Raw genomic sequence first — 19,982 nt, 5'->3', positions numbered from 1 at the left:
AATCCGACTAAGACTGGGAGGAGATTTATTTTGACTGTAATTGACTTTGCCACGAGATTTGCTGAAGCTATTCCTTTGAGTTCCATCACTGCCCCAGTCATTGCTAAAACTTTGTTAGAGTTATTTTCGCGTTGGGGGTTTCCCAAGACTATTTTGTCAGACCGAGGGCCGAGTTTTGTGGCCAAGTTAACTAAAAAACTTTGGGAACTTGCTGGTATGGAACATCACATTACGACTGCTGGTCACCATTCCTCGAATGGGCTATGTGAGAAAATGAACGCCACTATTAATAAAATGTTAAGGGCGTATGTGTTAGAACATCCTAGAGAGTGGGATGTAGCTTTACCTTTCCTGATGTTCGCCTATAGGGCTACTCCCTCTGCCAGCTTGGGCTACAGCCCCAACCAGCTAGTTTTTGGAAGGGATCTGGTGGGGCCTTTGTCATTACTCAAGAATGAGTGGGAAGGAAGGTTGGAAGCTATGCCTGTGTCGGTAGTAACTTACCTCCAGAAGTTACAGAATATCTTAAGAGATGTTTTGGCTGTCGCTCATGAGAATTTGGGGGAGGCTCAACAACAGCAGAAAGCCCATTATGATGCTCACGCTAAAGAAAGACACTTTGTTGAGGGGTCAGAAGTTTTGGTACTAAAGGCCCAAGTAGACAATAAGTTGTCGGTGGCCTGGGAAGGCCCTTTGATTGTCAAGGCCCAGTTGAGCGACACCAACTATCTGCTAATTGACCCTAAATCCCATAAGAAACCTAAAGTATACCATGTGAATATGATGAAGCAATATTTTTCTAGGAAACATCTGGTTTTGACTTGCACTCCTGCTATGGAGGTTGCTGAAGATGCCCTATCTCGGTTACCTGTTCCAGTTGACTGACATTTGATTCATGCCTATTCCACGGACTGATTTTCTGGCTCTGATGACCTCTGGATTGTTTTTAGACCTTGTTTTATTCTTTTACGCTTTTAATATGTTTTATGGACTTTTATAAGATTTATGGCTTATGACCTTTTTTTTGAACCTGGACCAGTTTTTGGATCACCCCATTTTTTATTCTATCTCTTTATTTTTTAATAAAGTCTTTTTTTCTTGGGTGTTTTAGGGGTCCCTTAATTTTTTTCCCCTTTTGTTGTTATTTTGTAATTTAGTATATATTAAGAAGGCATAAGTCAAGAAGTAGCTCACTTGCTTAAAAATGTATTAATTTGTTCTTTTTCTTTTTTTTTCTTTTTCTTTTTTTTTCTCTCCTTTTTTTTTTAAATATATGTTGTATATAGAGTAATGTTGGTGGAATTTTTTTTTTATTATTATTATTTTTTTATTATTGTTCCCTTATCCCTGGTTGCTGTGGCGATGACGCAGAACTATCCAGAGTTCTGACATCATCTTCCCAAAAAGGGGCGTGTCATGAACCTGTAATGGTCATGAGTTATTAAAAATCTGCTGACAACACTTTGGCTCCAGTAAGGGACTCTGGGAGATGGTTACAGTCAGAAAAGACAAGCCTTGCCAATTTGTAAAGTTAAGTTTCATTTTTCCAGCTGAAGACGGTTAGAAGAAGCCTTAACAAGCTGCACCTGTTTATCTTTGCTGATTAACAAGTGCCTGGCACCCAAGGTCATCCTTGGCCTATGCAGTTGGAAAACACCGTTGGGAGGGGGGCCTGAAGGCGCGAAAATGTGAGAAACATCGAGAAGAAAGTTACATCAGTCAATTCCTGATTGGTCAATTAATCTTGGACCGTTAGGATCTTTTTCCCTTAAGTATAGGGCTAGGGACCCACAGCCTTTGTTCTCTGTTCTCTGCCTATGCTGACTGGCACCAGAGTTCCAAACCTTTTCTGCCTTATGGTTCCTGGGGTTGCTTATGGGAAGGCAACCTATGTCTGGTTCCATTGCTTTATGTTGAACATCCATCTCTCTTAGGAGAGGTGCCACGCAACCAACTACCTCGTATGTAAGTAGTTAGGTGAGCTAGTTTATTATTTTCTTGTTGTGTGTATGAATTCTCTGGTAAGAACCTAAACCCCTGTTGGGTGAATGGTCTTAAAGGATTACTTGCTGCTATATGATATGTGCACTTATATATTTTAATAAAGCTACTTCTATTTAACCTGGTGTGTTCATTTGAGAGAAGGGGTGGTTCTAAATTCAGTGTTTTGACCCAACCTCAGTCACTCACTACCAAAGAGGGTTAAGAAGTTAAAAGCTTGGATTTTAAGTGTTAAACCAGAGGTGCCTGGCAAGGAGTGTAACTGTGACTCTTGCCTTTTAGGACCTTGGTTTTATATACCTTCTGGGCTCAGAGATCCCCTGGCTCTGAGTGGACCAGTATACAGGGGTGGTGGCAGCCTACCTTCTACCTTGCAGGGTTGTTGTGAGCGTACACAGCCTTGGCAGGGGTGAAGTAATAGCTTTTCGGTTCCAGTCTCATTTCCCTAAGGGTGGGGGTCTGAGCCTGATGCATGTTCCCGGGACCCTGAGGGTCGGGCGGGCATGACATGTCCTTTAAGAGAAATTTGCTTTTACCACAATGAACCAAGAAACTCATTAGGCATGAATGGTCACTTTCTATGAACATTTACATTCTAACATATTTACATTAACTGAAAAGCAAGTGTTCAGATTAAGGCCTTTGAGATCTTTGGGATGGGTTAATCTCCATGATTTTGTCATCTATTATATGCTGTATATGTAAATGTTTTTATAAATGTACTGATGACTGTCCAGTATTTTATTTGTTCAGATTAATGTGACTGCATTTGATACTATTGTATTTTATCCCATTTTAATGTACGTCGCCTAGAGTGGCTATCTGCCAGATAGGCGACACACAAATTAATAATAATAATTATTATTATTTATTTATTTATTTAATTAATTAATTTAATTTCTATACCGCCCAAAGCCAAAAGGCTCTCTGGGCGGTGTACATAAAAGTAAAACAGCATAAAATACAAAAACATAGAAATAAATAGCAAACTCAACAGAACAAGTAATTAAATAGCATTAAAATACAATAAAGTACAATAGCAGCAGTCCAGCAGAAAGGGTGGTGGTGGTGACCACCAGGGGAAGCAGCACAGCAGCAGCAGATGACAAGGGGCTCTCCCTCCTTGGCAGCGCAATGTTCCTCTTCCTGCAGGCAGAAGGTCTCCCAGGCCTCTCAGCCAGCCAGCCTATATATCCCTCCAAGGAGGGACAGATGGAAAAGGTTAGCCACAGCTGGCTGAGTACCTGGGACCTGGTCCTGCAGGGTGTGGCAGCTGTTAATAGCAGCAGTCCAGCAGGAAGGGTGGTGGTGGTGACAGCCAGGGGAAGCAGCACAGCAGCAGCAGATGACAAGGGGCTCTCCCTCCTTGGCAGCGCAATGTTCCTCTTCCTGCAGGCATCATCATCATTATTATTATTATTATTATTATTATTATTATTATTATTATTATTATTATTATTTAAGAAAAGTATTTTTAAAAAACATTCCCAAGCACATAACTCCTTTAAGGTGAGCTAAGAAATATGGATCACTTATTTTTCAAATAAATAAATAAATAAGTGTTTTAAATGTTTGAACAACACCATTAAAATAACATATAAACAAATAATAAAAAAGAAAAGTCAAAATAACGATGGGAGAAATGGTTTAACAAGATGAATTGTTAATACAAATATACTGAACTGCCAGCTATGATGCATACATCCGCAGCTTACCATTTAAAGCAACCATACTACCCTGAACACGCCCGATCTCGTCTGATCTTGGAAGCTAAACAGGGTCAGACCTGGTTAGTACTTGGATGGGAGACCGCCTGAGAATACCAGGTGCCATAGGATTAGAGGAAGGCAATGGTAAACCACCTCTGAATACCTCTTACCATGAAAACCCTCTGAATATATCCAAAAAAAGATTCATAGGGTCTCCATAAGTTGTAATCGACTTGAAGGCATATAACAACAATACCACTTTAATACTCAGGGCTTTCCCCAAAGAATCTTGAGAACTGTAGTTTGATAAGGATGCTGAGAGTTGTTAGGAAACCCCTATTCCCCTCACAGAGCTACAGTTCCCAGAGTGGTTTAACAATCAATCCCTCTCCTAATGGAGCTCTGCAAATTGTAATTCTTGGGGTAATTGTAATAGGGGTCTTTTGACAACTTTCAGCACCCAAACAAAACAGAGTTCCCAGGATGCTTTTGGGGGAAGCCATGACTAGGGATGGGTGAGAATTTCGATACAGTTTGCATTTTAAGCAGAATTTATCAAATTTGAACTTTCCAAATCAGTGAGAACCGAAACATAGCCATCCTTAGAAATTCCCATGTATTAGAATTTTGTGATTCAGTTCGCCAACTAAACAATATTTACAAGAATGCATATATGAGGGGAAAGTGTGCATAAAAATGAATATATGAGTGAAAATAATAACATGCAAAAATGAATCAGATGAGAAGTGGCTTGCAAATCTGTGTACCTTTGTTAAAACTGCTTAGAAAAATTTGTTTATTAGGAGAAATTTGTACTAAAATGTTGAAGAATTTTCATGAGGATTTTTTTTAAAAAATGCAAATTGTTACAGAAATGGGGAGAACTGAATTTAAGTCTGGAAAAATGAGAAACTGAGAGAACCGAAATTGACATATCTTTCCATCCCTAGCCATGACTCTTAATAGTGCTTTAAATGTATGGGGCGGATGCTCTGTCTCAAAAAACCTGACCAAATGCTCTCGTATTTCTCTTCTTTGTGCTCTTATCAACACATTTGTCAGCAAAAATAAGGACAGGGAGTGCAAACTGATAATCCATTATTGGATGGAACATTGTAATGACACAGGAGTTAGGTGTGACATAAAGAGTGTTTATTCACGCAATAAACATGTTTGGGTGGAGGGGTGGTGGAAAACCAAAGGCTTGCACGTGGCAACTTACATACATTTCCAATTAATTTTGTCAAATGCTTTCTTGACATCTAGTGACAAAATTGTCAGTTCTTAGCTTTCTTATTAAAGGGCAACTAGGGATATTAACAGTCTTGGTGTGGCAAAGTTCTAGCTCTGGATGCAAGCACTTTCTCAAAATTGTGTTTTTGTTTTTGATTATTGTTATTCATATTTAGCTTTGATAGGCACTGAGTTATCACAATCCATTCAAAGGAAAGCAAGTCCAGAGCCAAGGCTGGTACCATGTGTGAGGGCTGCTTTAGCAAAGTGCCATGCAGTAGGACCCACACTCTGGTGAGACCCTTCCCTGCTACCCAGTAGGCTTACCTTTAGCGGCACTGGGAAAGGCAGCAGCACCCAATCTGTACCCACAATTTATGTTCCCACAATACTACTACCTTGCATCACTCCAGAGCATTGCGCAGAGCTGTTCCTCTAGTGCAGCCTTTCCCTACCAGTGTGCCTCCAGATGTTGTTGGACCACAATTCCCATCTTTCCTGATCATTGGCAATGCTGGCTGAGGCTGATGGGAGTTGTGGTCCAACAACATCTGGAGGCACACTGGTTGGGAAAGGCTGCTCTAGTGAATGGATAAACCCATATGCACAGTGAGTCCATATGTATATTGATGTACACTTAAGGATAGTATTGCAACCAACTAGAGATGTTGTCAGCCACAGAGAGTCTTGGTAATCTTGTGGATAGATTAGCAATCTGATAGAAGTTGGTAGGTAGGGACCAAAGTGAGGCTAATTTATTAGAAGATTATTGTGATTTGGAACTGACAAGCAAATGCTCAACAAAGGTGGGGTTTTGTTTGTCAAAAATGTTTGAGAGAGACATAGAACCATGAAAATATACCTGAGAAAGGACCAAATTGTCAAGTCATCAGGGGAGCATGCATACATTTTGCATACAAAAAAATGAAACTCATGAGAATGTAAAGACATTGGGCTTGTTTACATCCCCAAAAAATGTGCATCCGCTGCTTTTTGCAGATCCTTTTAATTTGGACCGTTTACTTGATGTTTTAACCAACCCGCATGCATGCTACTGCTTTTGCCTTTAACTCTGGATTAAATGGATGCGATAAAAAACAGCATTTGCTTTTAAAATCTGCACTTGCTTCTACCATGTATTACCTTTTAAGTGCCTTTTCTGGCTGCACAGTTTCTTCGCCATTAGATCCTCCCTTTTCTCTGCCACTTTCACTGTCTTGGGGTGTCATTTTGTTTCCTGCAGTTGACAAAGCAACTTCTGGTTGCTCTTGCCTTCCTTTCTCCCATTTACTTCCGCTTCCCCCCCCCAATACATTTCCTCCCCCACTCCTTTAAACAAAATCACATTCCCCACCCCTTCATCGAGGGTAGTAGGGCTGGAGCTCGTAAAATTCCTTCCTCAGAGCTGTGGTTTTGGCGCTGTTGTTTACGTCTAGCGTGTGTGTGTGCGAGAGTGAGTGTGAGAAAGTGTGTGTGTGGAGGACCTCTTCTGCCTCGTAGTATCCCTCCGTTCCCCCCCCAAAGCTGGATCTCTTCCCCCCACTCGGGCTAATGCATGCGCCCTTTTCGCAGCCATGGTGAGAGAAGGCTGGCGAAGGCACCACTGGGGTAAGGGGAGCTGCCTTGGCATCTCATCCCAGCATCTGCTCCGCTCATGAAGAGTGATAATATTAAACGGTCAATGCTTCCTTTAGTAGCTGCTTTTAATGTCTCTTTAAAGATAATTGTTTGGGGTCTTTTATGTTTCCCAGAACGCATGCTGAGGCTTGTCCCGGGGTACCAAAGGCACACCGATCTCGCACAGGGACAGCCTAACAGCCACAGGTGGGAGGGATTCCCTTTCTTTCAAGCGCCTATTCCTTCGTTTAGGGAAACAACGCCCCTTCCCCGCCTCCGCAGTTAATATGCTAATGTGTGGGCGTGGCAACAAGGAAATGCTGATAGCAATAAATGCACATGCATGTGAATGCTACAAAGAAAAACAGCCACTTTATTCGTAGCGAGGGCGGGAATATGTGAACTGTCAAAATCAATCGCAATGGAAAAAGCAGCATGTTTAATGTGGATCTGGGGTCCCATGTAAACAGGCCCATTGTCCAAATACTCTGCAAACATGCTTGTTTTTCCTATTGGTAGGTTTTTGTTATTATTGCTGTGTGCAATTTTTATTTTCTATTTGAAAGAAGCTTTCAGCTCAAAGTAGCCCTCTAAATAGACCTGGGAGACTCTTTATTACAGTCATTTAAAATATATTCTATACTTCAGAATAGATTTGTTTTTTTCCCCACAGACTTAGCTATATGCTGCTGAAGACAGCAAAAGACAATATATTTCTCCCCTCCCCCAGCCAAGGATAATGTAATCTAGATGTCTGAAATGGAACAAAAGACAGCCTGTAATTTTTTGAGTGAGAGACAGGAAAAGGCAGAGAGCTGACTTTGGGCTCTGAAAGCATTTTGGAGGCTGCCTGTCCTTATGATATCAGATGTGAAGTAATGGATCTGTCTTTTGGAGTGTCTAAGCCAACTTTCCCCAATCTGGTATTCTCCAGATGCTTTGGACTAGAGCTTCCATCATCTCTAACTATTGGCTATGCTGGCTGGGGCTGATGGAAGTTGTAGGTCAAAACATCTGGAAGGGACCAGAATAGGGAAAGTTAGTTCAAGTTGTGCCTCTGCCTATTCACAACCTGCATGTTTGTAAGTAAACTCAAATATTACAAAATACCCAAAGCCTCCACTGTGACCTCCTTCCAAAGGAAACAACCCAGGTAAGCACTGTGCCCCTGGAATTTCTCAATGTTTGGAGAAGTGGTGTGTGTACAGTATTCTTAACTATTTTTGATGTTCCAGAACATATACAGGAAGATGGCTCTTTGCCCCCAAGGAAGGAAGTTGTCTCAGTACCTGTTCATTCCTCTTTTACACTAGGTCAGTGTTTCCCAAAGTGTGGTACGCGTACCCCTGGTGGTACACGAAAGGGTTTCAAAGGGTACGCGGCCAAATGTTTTTTTTGTACTTTATCATTGGGTTTTAGCGGCAAAAAACGTGTGCGTGTGTTCTTTTAAGAGAAAATACAATTCTTGTGATTTCTCCAGTTTCTCACACAATCATGTGACGGAAGATCAATATAATAACAGTGGTTTATCCTGATGTTATTCAACGCATAGTCTCTTTTCTCTCAATGCATTCCTTGTCTTTTTGTGCACCCCTCCAGTTTCTCATAAGACTCGGACTCCCTCGCAATGACTTCTCCCCTTCCCCACATCGTATTTGTGTGAGGTAGGATTCTCTGCACTTGTGACCATCAAAACAAAAAAACGAAACCGAATTATTGATGTGGAGCCCCATCTTCGTCTTAAGATCACAAATATCAAACCGGATATTGCTGCACTAATATCTGGTCACAAGCAGTTCCATCCCTCCCACTAAACAGTTGTTTTGTATTGACAATTTTAATACCAAAAAAGTATTACTCTTTATTTCCAGAATGGCTTTTTTAAATAATAATTTTAATTATTAGTATATGAATTATTTCTATATTTTTGAATATATATTTGTTATAAAAATATTATTTCTATTACTAAAATGTTTATTACTTTGTATTTATTTTTTTACAAACATTTCATATAAAATTATAGGAATTACGAATGTGTTATAATACCTTACACCTCTCCCAATTATTTTTGTGAAAGTTGGGTACGCCGGTAAAATCAATGTCTCAAAAGGGGTACGCGCATGTTGAAAGTTTGGGAAACACTGCACTAGGTCATACAGCTCTGATTTAAAACTACTCCTCTGCATTGTCTCTCTTGAATTTTATCAGTTGGCACTAATCCCAGATAGGGACTCTGTGTGTGTGTGTGTGTGTACGCACATTCACGTGTGTTGCATCTGGGTAAGTCTCTGACTTCTCTCCACTTTGGGAAGTTAACATACAAAACATTTAGGTATGTGGGTGGCATCACTCCAGTCTAGGTCACTTAACCAAGAAAGGTAATGTTAGTATTGTACATAACACAGAAGATGAACGGCACCAAAGTAAGGTCTTAGGTAAAATATGGAGGAGTTTCATGAAGAAATTTAACCCCTACAAAATATAGCCACATTTTGATAACAGTCCATTCAAAGAAAGAGCATGAAGCATTGGTCTCATTCTGACTTGGCTTTATGATGTTATTACATAAGCAAAATGTATTGGTTTTGTGGTACTGTGATGTTATCACATTGATTGGATAACATAGCCAGCAAGAAGCAGAATTCTTATTTAGAAACAAAAACGTCAAAGCAGCTGCCACAACAGGAGCAGTGATGGGAGCTAAACCATGTGAAAAATTGGAGGGGGAGGTCTTTAAAAGAACATTTTACCCCAGCCAATTTCCTTTTTTGGGGAGAATTAGAATACAAAAATTTGGCAAACCAGCTCTACAATTAATTACAGAACAATCTAAACACACCCATAATTAGAAATGCAGTTACATGTCCCCTTTCCACCTTTCCACTCAACAAATGAAGGCTGGGGTGAAGCAGCCGTGCCTAGCATGCAGGGTCACTGGGGGTGGAGCCACTGGGGGTGGAGCACACACCCTGCTCCTTCTCAGTTTAAGGCCTCACACTTTCTTTTGAATGAATGAATGAATGAATGAATGAATAGGGCTAGTGTTGTCTGTACCAACCAAACCTTTGCAGATGTCACTGAAGAATGGTATGTTCTTGAAGCTGAAATACCATAGGTAGTTCTACTGTTACATTGTATTGATTTTATGTACTATGTTCAAATAAAAATATGTATTTCAGGATTTTTTGTGTGTAGATTTGTTTTATGTAACTCCACATCTATGGAAACAGAAAGCAATAGGGTAGACAAAAGAGATGTGTGTATTGGATTGCAGCCTTAGTGTAATAGGTTACCCTTTGTACAAATGAGTAAGCTCAGCCTAAGAGGGATTCTGGAATTATGTCACAAAATGTTTCCTCTGTAATACCAGGTTCAAAGTTGCCTCCCACTGGGTAAAACTGAACCAGTTACAATGACCACAGACTCAAATTGTAACTTAAAACAAAATTAAAAGACTTTATTGATGCACAGTGCTAGTTCTTCTATTATGCCCCTGAAATCTCGTGGAGAATTCACGTTGAAACTGTATTTTCAGTATCTATTAGGTTTCCATCCTTTCCCTGATATAAACCTGTCCATCATGTCCAAAGATCTCTCAGGCTGGTCATATGGCAAGATGTGCCCTCCACCTCGAACAATGATCTGTAGAGTTGTAAAAATAAATAAATGAATAAAATATAGTCTAAATGAGAGAAGCTACAGCTTCCAGGATATACAAAACTTGGGTTCCAATACATTCTGTAAAAAATTAGATCAGAGTTTTTGTAGCTACATTAATCCCACAGAATGAAATGGACAGAGTAGGGTTTTTTCAACTGCACAAAATGGACGTCCATTTCCATTGCCCATTTGGAAGGAAAATCAACCCACCAGCTGCAAGGCTGGTGTACTTTTTACCCCCTTCCATGCATTTGTGTTTTGAGGGAACAGAAGCGCTTTAAATACAGTGGATCCAGTGCCTCTCTCTATCAGATGCCACAACACCTTCTCTTCCCCTCTCTACCATCAGAGCATCAATGGTGGAGGAGAAAGAGCACTGCGATTGCTGTTGCTGCAATGGAGTTTTCCATGGGTGGACATGCTGAACTGATTTGTTTAGGAAGATCTGCAAAATCTTATGGTCCCTGGAATTGCACTCTTGATAATGTAATTATTAAACTGTATACCTTATGGTTGCAATTGTTTGACATTTGTTTATTTATTTTGTCATTTATGAACTGTTAACCGTATGAAATCTTGTAGCAGTATCCAAGTAAAAATTCAATGAAACCAACACATTCATTAAAAAAAAAATCCTGTCATCAGAACAGAGGCAATGAGTGGCCCATTGCATTGTAATTTGCATTGTAAAGTGCCTTGGGATAAATATTTATGGAGGAAGGTATACATAGACAGCTCACAGTGAGGAGGAGAGCCTGGCTGGGAGTCCAGAGTCGGTGAGTTCAAATCCCCGCTTGTGTCTTCTGGGTGGAAAGGGCCAGCTAAAGATCACCCCACAGTGAGTGGCTCAGGGGTTACGTGCCCTGCCACCTCTGCAGCCGTGGGCAAGCTGCATAGTCCCAAGGAGCCCAGTTGCCCCCCAGCTGGCAGTTGCGGAAAAGGAAGGGGCTGGCTTGTGCAGCTGTGGCAAGATGAGCAGGCCCTAGCCAGCTGGGGAGAACTAGCCTCAGAGGGAAGCAATGGTAAACCACCTCTGAATACCGTTAACCATGAAAACCTTATTCATAGGGTAGCCATAAGTCAGGATCAACTTGAAGGCAGTACATTTCATTTTCATACATAAATAAATGAATGACATGTCCGATGCCATATGCCCTTCACACTTAATTGAATGCATTTGTGGGTTTTTTGTACTTACTCTCCTGTAGGTGTGCTCTAGCACAAAAAAGTACACTGAAAAGTTTTCTGCCCTAAAGTTTATATGAGAATATGAATTCTGAGACCAAAGGGAGTGACAACAAACTAAAAAACTGAAACATAATAAAGGGTGGAACGATTCAACTGATTTTTTCTGTACAATGTGTGCTTTTGTTTGTATTTTTTTGATATACACTTAAAAGGCAACTTATGTGTACATATAAAGTGCAGAGTGGGCCTAAAAAGAATTTGAAATTAGGTTTTCCCCGTATGCAAACCTATCACTACAAATCCATTATATCGCACAAGCTCACACAGCTTGCGAGCTTGGACCAGTATCACCCAATGGAATGATGTGCTGGACATGGATCCAAGATACAAGCTGAAATCCAAATTCAGCTTAATGAATCCATGGACTCATTAAGTGACATTCCGCACTCCATAAAAATGTAACAACAGCAATATGAAGCATTGTGAGTGGATTCTCTAATCCAAGGCCAGATACAAATCAAATAAAAAACCTCTTGTTTCAGGCAGAAGCAGTATTGTGAAATATTATAAAAAGATAGGCTTGACCACATGATAATGTTCTTTAAACTATGTGTTAGAATGACATGGCAATGCTAATGCCAGAGTATCACCATTTTCACAGTTTTTTTCCTTAGTATACAGACATCATTGGAATTCAAATATCCCTCCATCACTAAATGCTAAAAGTAAACACCAGACAATTATCTTCAAATTACTCCAGAGAGGATCTTTACTGGCGCCAATAGTCAAAGTCTGGAGTCTTAAAGGTAAAAAAGAGTCAGATTTCTGTCTTGGCAGTTGTCTACCACAGTGATTTCCATGGAAGTACAGAGCTAGTTGAAGGATTATGATGAGATAGCTTCATTTTAGAATATAGCCTTTAAGCCTAAAATGAAGTTGGCAGCAAAAGCTTCTTATGCATCTGAACAGAAGAGTCTATCAGAAGCTAGAGGTCACCATGCCATTTCCTCACTAACATTACTACAGATTTTTTTTTAAAAAAATGCTTATAACTATTAACCATTTTTTATATACCGTATATTCCGGCGTATAAGACGACTGGGCGTATAAGACGACCCCCAACTTTTCCAGTTAAAATATAGAGTTTGGGATATACTCGCCGTATAAGACTACCCCTGCTTATGACATGCAAGCGATGTACCTTACCGGCGATTGGCTGGTTGTTGTATACAAAGCCTATCGTGTGAAGGCAAGAATGTCTTTGAAGTCAAGACTAGGGGCGTCAGGCCCCTCCCACTCTCCAGTTCATTCTTGCCTTCGTACGAACAAGATTGAGATCCTATAGCGTAGCTTAGCTAAGTTTTCTGTGTTTTTTGTTGCTGTATTTGTTTGACAGAGTGTGGAGGTTTTGTGACTGTGTGTTTACCAAGTGTTCCCTTCCCTCTGTCTTGTATCTAACGTCGTGTTTTCCATTCCTGGGGAGTTCCCTTGGGGGGGTTCCCTGTTGCCCGGGCCGTTGATTTTCCCAGCCTTTCATCCAACGGCCATCAGAGGGACCGCGGCTGTGGTTCTCTCTATTCCCAGCGGGAGCTTGCGGCTGCAGCTCCCGTTGTTATTTCCCTCCCGTTCCTGGCCGTTTGAGTCTCCCCCGTCCCGGGAATATTTCATTGAGAGTCTGCGGCTGCGTCTCTCTCTCTCTCCCTTTGTGGCTTTTATCTCGGACTGCCTTGAGCCTCGCTGCCTGACAGTTTCGCGCCGCAACGGTCCCTGCATACGGCGGCTGCGGCTGCCTCCTCCTGCTTCCTTAGCAGCGGCGGCTTTTTTCCCTTTTTTACCTAGCCGTTCCTTTATTGATTTTCTGCGCCGCGACCTTGCTTATCGGCCCCGTGGCTGCAGCACAAGCGGCTCTACCCCCGCCCGCCATTGCCGCTTCGTTATTGTCCGCCATTTTTTGACTTAATTTTCCCGCTCTTTTTCAGCACCTGGTGTATAAGACGACCCCCGACTTTTGAGAAGATTTTCCTGGGTTAAAAAGTCGTCTTATACGCCGGAATATACGGTAACTATTTTATATTTTTTATATAACTATTATATGGTTATAACTATTATATTATAACGGTTATAATTATTAACCCCTCTTTAAGATGCATACCTTAACATGGTGAGGGAGTTTGAGAGTGTTGAAGAAGCTGAGAGCGATGCCATCAGGAGTCTAGACTAAGAGGCTAGACTCCTAGCAGGGGCACCCAAGGCGGAATGGTCAAAGCTGAGACACCACACTAAGATGCATCCAAACTCAAAGGAAGGCAATGGTAAACCACCTCTGAATACCTCTTACGATGAAAACTCTGTAAACAGAGTATCCAAAATGCAACATGAGATAGTGCTAGAAGATGAGACCCCCAGGTCAGAAGGCACTCACCGAGGTACTGGGGAAGAACAAAGGACAAGTATGAGTAGTGCTGTGACTAATGACACAGCTGGGTCAAAGCCAAGAGGAAGCCCAGAGGCTGATGAGCACAGATGCAAAAAGAGAGTCTGGAGTTGTACGACACACAATAGGAACATGGAATGTGAGAAGCATGAACCAGGGAAAGTTAGAAATTGTCAAGCAAGAAATGGAGATTTTATGCAGAAGTACAGGAAGAAACTGATCACACACCAAAACAAGATGTGCTGATAATCATGGCGGATTGGAATGCAAAAGTAGGGAACAGAGAAGAACTAGGAATTGTGGGGAAATGGGGCTTAGGAGATAGAAATGAAGCAGGAGAAAGACTCACTAAATTCTGTGAAGCCAATAATTTGTTTCTTGCCAACACATTTTTTGAGCAACTAAAAAGACGACTGTACATGTGGACATCACCAAATGGTCAGTATAGGAATCAAATTGATTATATAATTGGTAGCAGAAGATGGATAAATTCTATACTTTCTGCAAAAACAAGACCAGGAGCAGACTGCAGTACAGATCATGAACTGGTTGTATCAAAAATCAGAGTAAAGCTAAAGAAGAACACAATCATAATGCCAAAATACAAGAAGAATATAAAGATCAAATAAGGAACAGATTTGAGGCTTTACATTTAGTTGACAGAGAACCAGAAGAACTATGGAGTGAAGTCAGAGACATTATGAGGGAAGGATGAAAAAGACAATACATCTTGTTAAAAAGAGAGAAAGACCTCAATGGATGACTGAAGAAACTCTTAAAATGGTTAAAGAGAGAAGGAAAGCAAAAGCAAAAGGAGACAGAAACACGGTCAGAACCCTAAATGCAACAATACAGCGACTAGTACGTAGAGACAAAGAGAACTATTACAACAGTTATTGTATAGAAATAGAAGAGAACAACAAAAAAGGGAAGAACAAGAGCCCTATTCCAAAAGATTAGAGAAATGAAAGGGAAATTTAAACCAAGAGTAGGAATGTTGAATAATCAACAGGAGACACACTGACTGACTGGGACGAAATAAAAGGAAGATGGAAGCAATACAATGAAGGACTCTATAAAAGAGATGCCAGGATGCCAGAAATGTTAGAATCTGAGGTGAAAGCTGCTCTTAAAATACTTGGAAGAAACAAATCACCAGGAACAGATGGCAAACCGATAGAGTTACTACAAGCTACTGAGACTAAATCTGTCCAAATTTTGACAAAAATTTGTCAACCAATACAGAAAACTAAACAATGGCCCACAGACCGGAAGCATTCAATATTAAGGCAATCCCAATTCCAAACGAAGGGGATCCCAGGGAATGCAGTAATTATCAAACTATTGCCTTAATATCCCATGCAAGTAAAGTAATGCTCAAGATTCTACAACAAAGGCTCTTACCATATATGGAGCGGGAAATACCAGATGTCCAAGCTGGATTTAGAAAGGGAAGAGGCACCAAAGATCGTATCGCAAACATACATTGGGTAATGGAGTGGACCAAGGACTTTCAGAAGAAAATCGCCCTGTGCTTTATAGATTACAGCAAAGCCTTTGACTGTGTAGATCATGAAAAAATATGGAATGTTTTAAAAGAAATGGGGGTGCCACAGCATCTGATTGTCCTGATGTACAACCTATACTGTGGACAAGAGGCTACTGTAAGGACATAATATGGAGAAACTGGTTCTCCATCGGAAAGGGTGTGAGACAGGGGTGCATTTTAATCACCTTATTTGTTTAATCTATACGCAGAACATATCATACGGAAAGCGGGACTGGACCAAGATGAAGGAGGTGTGAAAACTGGCGGGAGAAATATCAATAATTTAAGATATGCAGACGATACCATACTCTTAGCAGAAACCAGTAACAATTTGAAACGAATGCTGATGAAAGCACAAACGCAGGACTGCTGCTGAATGTCAAGAAAACTAAAGTACTGACAACAGAAGATTTATGTAACTTTACCATTGACAATGAGGACATTGAACTTGTCAAGGATTATCAATACCTTGGCACAGTCATTAACCAAAATGGAGACAATAGACAAGAAATCAGAAGAAGGCTAGGACTGGGGAGGACAGCTATGAGAGAACTAGAAAAGGTCCTCAAATGCAAAGATGTATCACTGCACACTAAATTCGGGATCATTCAACCATGGTATTCCCGATCTCTATGTATGGATTGTGAAAGTTGGACAGTGAAAAAAGTGAGTAAGAGAAAAATCAACTCGTGTGAAATGTGGTGTTGAAGAAGAGCTTTGTGGATACCATGGACCGCGAAAAAGACAAATAATTGGGTGTTGACAACAAATTAAACCAGAACTATCACTAGAAGCTAAAATGATGAAACTGAGGTTATCATACTTTGGACACATAATGAGAAGACATGAGTCACTAGAAAAGACAATAATGCTAGGAAAAACAGAAGGGAGTAGAAAAAGAGGAAGACCAAACAAGAGATGGATTGATTCCATAAAGGAAGCCACAGACCTGCACTTACAAGATCTGAACAGGGTGGTTCATGACAGATGCTCTTGGAGGTCACTGATTCATAGGGACGGCCTAAGTTGTAATTGAGTTGAAGGCACATAACAAGAAGGGCCATCTGCGGTAGAACATCTCCTTTGCATGCAGAAGGCCCCTGGCATAATCCCTAGCATCTCTAGGTAGGGCTGGGAAGGACTGCTGCCTGAAACCCCAGAGAGTTGCTGTTAGTCAGTGTAGACAATATTGAACCAGATGGACCAATGGCCTGACTCAGTATAAGGCAGCTTCCTCTGTTCCTAATAGGAAAGTACAGCCTTCATACATGCTCTGACCACATCCATGGTTTTATATATGTGATGTTTTCTCCAATGCACATACTGTTGGAGTGCCTATTTCTTGTAACATGCTTAGAAACAGCACACCACCCATAGGAAGCTGCTTTACACAGAGTCAGACCATTGCCATTAGCCCAACACTCTGGAAGTGGCTCTCCAGGGTCTCAGGCCAAGCCCTTTCCCATTGCCTGATGTCTGGTTCTTTGAAAACGGACACCCCCAGGGACTGCTCTACCACTGAGCTGTCGGATCCCTCACCCAACACTGTGTTACTAGAAACAGGGGAACCTTCCAAAACGATATTACAAGAAACAGGAGGAACCTCTCTGTGAACCACTTCCCTTGCTGGGGGGTGATGAAGAAGAGAAACAGAGCTATATATGGGCTGCAGTTGCACCAGCAGCATACATGTGAAAAGTAGGGACAAAGTTAAGAACTTTAAAAGCAAAAAAAGAAGATTGTGTCATTTTCATGTGTTTTTCACAACAATACACCTACACCCATTCTGTTTCTTCTCTTCAGTTAATGTTGCATGATTCATTTGTGAGTCCAGAAGCAGAGGTGCTGAGCTACAAGGCAGGAACGTGGACAGTGGGAGAAGGCCAAGGCACTGCACTTCAGCCAGGAAAGCACATCCTTACCAGGGGTGAAAAAGAGTTCAGGTTTCATGCTCAATCCACTGCTGGTCTTTCCCCTTGCAGGAACCAGATGTGGTAATTTATTTCGGACACACTCTATCAGTTGATGCGAACTGGCTTAAAACCACAACCACCACCCTAATTTTACTTTGGCTTTGGGATCCATTTGAATCACAAGTGCTGGCTATGCTATATATTATTCCAGACTGGCCTCCTCTCCCTTAATCCAATCACTGCCATGACCAGACATTGCTAAATGCTCCATGGAGGCCTGCAGTGCTGTTCCAGGCTTCAGTCCTAATTGCAAAAAAACTGGTCACACACACACACACACACACACACACACACACACAAAAAGACTGTTTCAGTGAAAGCAGTAAACAGCTGCATTTCTCCTCCTCCCCACCCAGCTTCAAAAGGAACACACAGTAGTGGAGGGGTGGTGGTGGAATTAGCCAGCAGAGTTCACAGGGCTCCAGTCCAAATGGCATTCATGCACGACAGAAAAGGAACAGTAGAATGCAGGGTCTTTGCTTACATTTACTGTGACCCAAGCTTCCTCTTTGACCTCTGTATTTAAAAAGCAAAGGAGGGCAGCGGTCGTAGGATGTCAATGTGCTGTCTGATCAAGGGAGCAAAAGGGCAATCTGCTCCTAGAATGTACACTCACAGCAGTGCATAGGAGTACATGTATGACAGAGGGGGGAAAACAGACATTGTCAGAATCTGGAGCCAAATCATTATATCATAAAGGTGGAAGGGATCTCAAAGGTCATGCAATCCAACCCCCTGGCACTAAACAAAACCCACTACTACAGCATCCCTGATAGGGGCTATCCCACCTCTGTTCAAAACCTCTAACAAAGGAGAGTCCACCACTTTCTGAGGCTCACTGACAAAACAGTCTGTGCTATCAAGAAGTTCTTCCTAATGTTTCACCCAGATTATCTTCCTTGTAATTTGAACACACTGGAGCAACAGAAAACAAATATGCTGCATCATATATGTGACAGCCCTTCATTTGAAGATGGCTATCATATCACTTCTTCATTGTCTCTTCAAGGACACCTGTCCAGACTTGGCCTAGAAACATTTGGGCTAAACCACTGGATTAACAGCTGTGACATTTTGGAATCTTCTAGAACATTTGGTGCCAGGGTGAACAACTTGCATTCCCAGTGCTACAAATCATTAGAAGCTATCATTATGAGTTTTGGGGGAAAGTGTCATCAGTACATTGATGATACACAGCTCTTTTTCTCCATAACATCCAAATCAGACAAGACTGAGCATGGTCTGGAACACTGGATGCAGTTGTGGAATGGATGAGAGCAAATAAACTGAGCTTGAACCCTGGGAAGACAGAGGCACTGTGGGATGATGGTTCCAGCATCTGGAAGATTGGCCATTTGCCATCTGGATAGGGTTACTCTCACTCTGAAAAAACAGGCACATAGTTTCAGAATACTTCTGGATTGAGGCTCAGATAATCTCAATGGCTAGGAATGCCTTTTACCAGCTTTGGCTGGTGCACTGACTATGGCCGTTCAGAGACAAGGATAGCCTGGCTGCAGTGAATCATGCACTGGTAACCTCAAGGCTTGATTACTGCAATGCACTCTATGTGAGGTTACCCTTGTGCCCAGTCTGGAAGCTCCAGCTGGTGCAAAATGCTGTCACTAGACTGGTGATGGGGGCAGACTACCACCAGCACATAACTTCAGTGCTTAAAAGCTCATACTAGCTGCCCATATGTTACTGGGCCAGGTTCAAGATTCTTGTATTAATTTACAAAGTCCTTAACAACTTAGGTCCAGGATAAATTAAGGACTGCCCAATCACTGAGATGCTGGGGGAGTCTGTGTTGGTGGCTTGTAATGACTACACACCATGCATTCAGGGCAGCAGGCCCAAGCCTATGGAACTCCTTCCCAAATGAGATTAGATAGGCACCCTTCTTGCTGAACTTCATTACGATGTTCTTGTTCCAGCAGGCATTTTAAGACAGTGTTTGGTTTTATGATTTGTACTGCTTCATTGTCTGGATGGCTTGTTTTTATGGACAGTGCTTAGACATAAGAACGAACAAGTGGTATATAAAGGTCTTAAATGAATAGGGCTACATGTGGCCCTCAGTCAATACAATACAATATATTTATTACGGTCAAAGACCAGCCAGGGCCCTCAGTCTAATTTCAAAAGCCCTCTGCAAGCTATCAGTTCAGACCTCTTGCAAGAGAAATCTGTTTCTCTCCCTGCAGTTAGCTGGGTGAAACAAAGAGGGGAAAAGAAGGGGGTAGCAGAAAAAGAAAGCCAACAGAGGGGCAGAAAGGGAGAGCAAAATAGATTCCCTGCCCACTGCTGGCTCTGCCCCCTCCCAACCAGTGCTGTATGGCCTCAAGGGAATGAGGCCCTTGACAAACAAAAGGGTTAAGATGTTAGCAACAGAACGAAGAGTAGCAGTACAGTGTACGGAAGAGAGATGTCTGTTTGGAAGAACAATTTCACACTGGAGAGGGAGCAGAGGGGATTGTGTTCTTTACAGTTTGGAAGAAGTGCGCAGCAAGAGCCATCGGGGAGCTGTGGGGGCTGTGGACCAGAGAGCTAAGGAGGCAGGAAATCCAAAAGAAGGATAATACATTTCTTGCGTCTGATGTGAAACCAGGGAAATT

General features: G+C 41.6%; 1 protein-coding gene and 1 pseudogene across 3 annotated transcripts in view; one reads left to right on the top strand and one right to left on the bottom strand.

The window, feature by feature from the left end:
* Nucleotides 1-3,720: 3,720 nt before the first annotated feature.
* On the top strand, nt 3,721-3,836 carry LOC133365757 (5S ribosomal RNA; annotated as a pseudogene).
* A 6,153-nt stretch (nt 3,837-9,989) lies between these two features.
* The window catches only part of CPVL (carboxypeptidase vitellogenic like), a 93,215-nt gene continuing 83,222 nt past the window's right edge, over nt 9,990-19,982 (bottom strand). For all 3 annotated transcript variants that reach the window (XM_061586048.1, XM_061586047.1, XM_061586046.1), the window contains one exon: nt 9,990-10,202. In XM_061586048.1, the coding sequence (XP_061442032.1) occupies nt 10,092-10,202 (111 nt within the window). In that variant the 3' untranslated portion in view covers nt 9,990-10,091. The remainder of the gene's footprint in view (nt 10,203-19,982) is intronic.

The sequence above is a fragment of the Rhineura floridana genome, chromosome 10 (assembly GCF_030035675.1).
Source record: "Rhineura floridana isolate rRhiFlo1 chromosome 10, rRhiFlo1.hap2, whole genome shotgun sequence".
NCBI classification, from domain to species: Eukaryota; Metazoa; Chordata; class Lepidosauria; order Squamata; family Rhineuridae; genus Rhineura; species Rhineura floridana.
The sequence above is the reverse complement of the archived record's forward strand: the minus strand, read 5'-3'. Positions and strand labels throughout refer to the sequence as shown.